The 5,134-nt window shown below is 39.3% G+C and overlaps 1 protein-coding gene across 1 annotated transcript; it reads right to left on the bottom strand.

The window, feature by feature from the left end:
• Nucleotides 1-338: 338 nt before the first annotated feature.
• Nucleotides 339-1,223, bottom strand: LOC106873201 (uncharacterized). Its single transcript, XM_014920441.1, has one exon. The coding sequence runs from the start codon at nucleotides 1,221-1,223 to the stop codon at nucleotides 339-341; it is 885 nt and encodes a 294-aa protein (XP_014775927.1).
• Between the last annotated feature and the right edge of the window lie 3,911 nt (nucleotides 1,224-5,134).

The raw sequence follows: 5,134 nt of genomic DNA, 5'->3' as shown, positions 1-5,134 counted from the left end.
AGGGTTAAGGTGATGGAGACAGACAGACAAGGAAGGAGAAGAAGACAAACTGTTACTAAGAACATTGTCTGATGAGATGTACTGACTTCAAGGAGTGGAGTGTTTTCAGAAATTCTGGAGACCCTTGATTGCATTAGGTATGTGTCGTTGGTTTATATATATATATTTCTTTTGACATGAGTCATTTTCCTTGCAAGGGGAAGAAGGATTATCTGTTCCGCAAGGACCATGTGTCATGCATTTTTTTTACTAAATCATGCAAGACTGGAACATAATTGGCATCAGGAATTTCAGCTGTCACGATCCTATCTATGTTATCGCTGTTTCTGAGTTTGTCCTCATTTCTCAACGCTACCAACAATGTGTCTATCCCTTATGTCCCTCATACGTTCTGCAAGGTGTGACTTGTACACTCGGGCAACTAAATCTGGCCTATTTTGCTGTAGGTTATCAACTATCTTAGGGCGCTTCAGGTTGCAAGTGTAAGTGATGAACAAGTCTGGTTTAGTATATTTTGAAACAATTGACATGGCATCCTGAAAATATTGGTTCATATTCCTTGGACTGCCTGTGAATGAGGAAGGCAGTATCACTGGCACTCCTGATTCAATATTCTCATCTGCTCCTGTGTTCAAATAGTCCATGAATCCGTTGTACCTTTCCACTCGCAACTGGGTCTGATTGTTCCTAAGATATTGCAACCTACAACTTTCAACCTTGACATATGCATCCACAACATATTGTTGAAATAATTTTCCAGCTCTGTGAATAACACTAAACCCATCTCTGAATGCAAGACGATAGCTGTAGTATTCTTGCATTGTCAGACGATTACGCAGACGTGTCCGGCGTTCCACGATATGCTGCATCTCACAATGCCAACCAAATTCCCCGGGGGAAAACAGAATTGGGTAGCTCATAGGATCCAAGTGACATGACATGTAAGATATTTTTTCAGAAGGAGCATCTCTGGGATACACAATAATGTCTCTATTTTCAGGAGGGACACCGTTTTCTCTAACAAACACTACTGCTATTTCATTGCTGGTGGGGAAATTGTAGCGCCTGATATCGGACCCTCTCCTGAAGCGGAACTCATATCTCCGTATTGACACATTGACTCTTCTGGCTCTTTCCTCTTCTCGTTGTTCAACTGCATGGATGTTCTTGTACAATTCTGCATAAGGATTGATTTGGTGGATAACATCCCTTATTTTTCTCATATGTAACAGGGGAACACTCAGAATTTTGAGGTGCATCCATCCATCCTGTGCTGCAGAGCTTCATCAGCATCAATGATGTATAACTGCGGTTGATCATTAGCAGGATGTAGGTTTGTCGTTGTGCAGTAAGTTTGGCCCTGAATGCAGAAGCAATATGGACCCCTTCCTTGAGGTGCTGTCAGTTTGACACCAAATGACGCAAAGAAGTTATAATTGTAATTTCTGTTATTTCTACGGAATGAAACGTACTCTTGATCGTTTCCCTCAACTAATGTTTTTAGTGTCTCTGGATATAGTTGCAATGCAGGCACATTCACTTTTCCTTTGTGGCAACAGCTGTTACTTTCCTTTTTAAACCGAAGCGTACTACAGTATCCACATATAATGTTCATTTCTCCTATGTTAAATTGTTCAAATTCATTAACAATAGCTCTGTTCAGCACTGGCCTATGTCTTCTCACACGCTATCGCTACATCTGATACTTCCTTAAATTATCAATTTCACCAGCATTCATATTTTGAAATATTTCTCGATATCTTCCCCTTTGGTTTTGCTGATAAATAACCCTGTCAGGTTGATTTATGTTCTCTATTCTTTACTGGAATAAGTTTCTCTGCTGCTCACGCTGTTCCTCATTCATATTTTCTCGTCTTATTTGTTGCCTCTTCTTATCTTGCTGCAAGCGTTCCTCGCGTTGTTCACCATCCATTGACGCACGTCTCACAGGCTGGCGTTGCCTATCTCTCTCTAGGATTTCCTGCCTCTGCTCTTCCATTATTCTCTGCCTGTAGAGCTTCATTGTCGCGTGAGCAGCTTCCAGTTTTTGTTGCCGGTTCATGATCAATGCAGTTTATAAGCACAAAAGAAATGCAAGATAATATGTATACAAAACACGAAGAAAAAAGATGATAGAAGTGGACTGTTTTAGACAACTCGGGTCTTCTATGCTTCACTCACAAAATCAGCTCCTTTAATTTTGCTTAGACTGTTTTCAATTTTGATGTATCGATGCAGTTCTGAATTTTGATTAATTAGTTATCTCGTAAATTAAGAATCTGATGTTATTTGGAATTAAATTTTGAAAATTTCGGTGATTTTAGTCCATCATCAGACAGCAAGGCATTAACAGATTGTTGCCATGACAACCGCACGTTGTTTCTGAACGCGCGCACTCGTGCAAATCAGTGGCACCCACGATAAAAAAAACCTCAACAAGGAAGCGGCTCAGTGGATGACACGCTGAACCTCTACAGTTCACTATAGATCTTAATGGAATACCATCCTTGTGAATCTTAGGGAGACCGTACATGTGTGGTAGTTTATTGTAGTGTTGAATCAGTTGTCTGTACTTCATCGGTGTAAAGGGATCCTTGTTCTTGATCAAGATCTGTGACAACTTCCTCTCTGTTTTCAGAGTTGGGTCTTTTTTTTTCTTTGCTGTAACTACCATCACTTACAAGACTTGCCAGTTTTTCCGAGTAGTCAGACTTGTTCATCACCACTGTAGCATGTCCCTTGTCTGCTGGAAGTATTATGATGGAATTATCACTTTGTAGTCTTTTGATAGCAAACGTTTCTTCCTTAGTGATGTTTGGTTTGGGAAGTTTTGCTTTTTCTAGTACCTATCTCATTTTCCACCTTAGTTTATTTTCCTGAGCTTTCGGTATATTTATGGCTATCTCTTCAATAGGGGCTATTATGTTCAGTATGGAATGTGCTTGATGGTTGTCGCAAAGTTGAGACGTTTGTTTAGTATTGCTTCTTCAGAGCTTTCTAGATGTCGGTTACTTACATTAATTACTTCTTTCATAGGTGGGTGACGGACTTCAGTATTCATTCTCTGACCTTTGAGTTTCGTAAACTTCTTACTCTGGCATGTCTTCACCATTTCAAATTTTTTCATGTACGACTTTTCTAGATATTGTTGGATTCTCTTTCTATCATCATCTCTGGTTATTTTCAAAATAAGGGTAGACGAACATTGCAAAGCTGTGACACGAAGAGATATTGATAAATCGGGTATAGCTGATCATGTATGGAAAAATGGAAACAACCTCCCCCTGTGGGATGAAGTTAAAATAATAGATAGAGAACATCACTGGAAAATACGAAAGCTAAAAGAAGCAGCTCATATACTAGGACACAACAACCTCCTAAGCAGACCGAGTGCAGATATGAGTAGCATATGGGAAGCGGTATTAAGGAAGGATAGGGGGATATTAGATTTATAAGCCCTAAAATTCACTCCATAATTGCCATGGGCATATGGCATAGTGGTTAAGAGCGCGGGCTACTAACCCCAAAATTTCGAGTTCGATTCTATAATAATAATAATAATAATAGTAATATTCTAGGAATGAGAACCCAGGTTCGAAATTTCCCCAAGACACCTGATGGATATAATCAGTCCATTAGAGGAAAATCAACGTCGTACGTGAAGAATTCCACCCACTTCACAGAACTGATCGAGGATATATCATTCGAAACCTTGTGTTAACAACAAACAAGATGAGGACAAATATCCGTAAAATATAAATAATGTACATAATTCCTCATCTCTTAAATATAGAACTGTATTAGTTGTGGTAGTGTTCGAGGAGCTGGTGGTGATAGTGGTAGAGGTGTTTTCGATTATGATGCTGGAGGGGTTGGTATTACTGTCGGTGTATCCATGACTGTAGTGAGTTTTTTATATATATATATATATATATATATATATATATATATATATATATATATATATATATATATATATATATATATATATATATATATATATATATATATATATATTGGTGGGGCTATGTTGGTGTGGAACATGATGTTTTATTGTGTTTTTTGTTTGTTTTGGCGTTTGTTCTCATTTTCACTGTTTGATGCAGAGGTTTCAGTATCTGTGAAATCAGGGTGCGGGTGCATGTATTTGAGTTTAGAGCAGACGGAGAGAGAGAAGGAGAGCTTAGTTAGGAGAGCTGCTAGGTGTTATGTGTATCCGACATCATTATTTCTTTCTGCTGTTGTAGGTGTTGTTGGTGTTGTTGGTATTGCTGGTGGCCAGTCCACTCCACATGAATGGCACCGTGGCCTTTTACCTTCAACCATAACATGCAACCTTCACCCCACAGAAGGTGAATGAGATCTGGTATTTTGTGGATTGTGTTTGGTTTAATGTGGAATAGCACCGCCACACTGATCTCAGACGAATCCGCTTCACCTGCTGTTACTTCCTTCCAAAACGATACACGCTAAAACCCACCTTAAAATTTGTCTCAGCAGAAATTCCTGAGGTTTTTATCTCCAACGTCCTACTTACTAATTACGATGGATGGAGCACATACTTTTTGCTCCGACAAGAAACTACAGAGTATTTGACGGCACTGAAATGCCCGCAAACTGTTTGGTTCTCGAAATATGTTGACTGTCGAGCATTATCTCATTTAGTACACCTTCATCTACCTAATTAGCCGCCACCGGTTGCTTTGTGTTTACGGAAACATTTATAACTTACAGTTTTTTATGTGCTTCTCCCAACATCTCGGGTGGAATGGCAATGCCCACCCCGATTTTTCCAGCCTTATCAGTTTGAGCCAGACATATAGCTTTTTGTAGAACATCCATCTTGTATAGCTCTGTGCCTTGCACAACTGTTGCTGCGAATGTATAGTCGTTGTAAAATTGGAAATATTGTTGCTGTCTCAGTTGTCGAGGCTGCTGTTGTTTTGTTTTGTCCTCTTTCGTATTTGTTGTTGATGCAGTAGTGACTGAATAAGTAGTGGCCATGCACGTGGTCTTATTGTTGGTTGATGACTTTGGTATTGTCTCATTCATTGCAGGGAAATCAGCTTCATAATTGGAACTAAATTCCCGTACTTTGTTGTCGTTGTTGTTGCGGTTGTTGCTTGATGTCATA

The sequence above is a fragment of the Octopus bimaculoides genome, chromosome 13, assembly GCF_046866305.1.
Source record: "Octopus bimaculoides isolate indiv1 chromosome 13, ASM4686630v1, whole genome shotgun sequence".
NCBI classification, from domain to species: Eukaryota; Metazoa; Mollusca; class Cephalopoda; order Octopoda; family Octopodidae; genus Octopus; species Octopus bimaculoides.
This window is presented reverse-complemented; position numbering and strand designations above follow the sequence as displayed.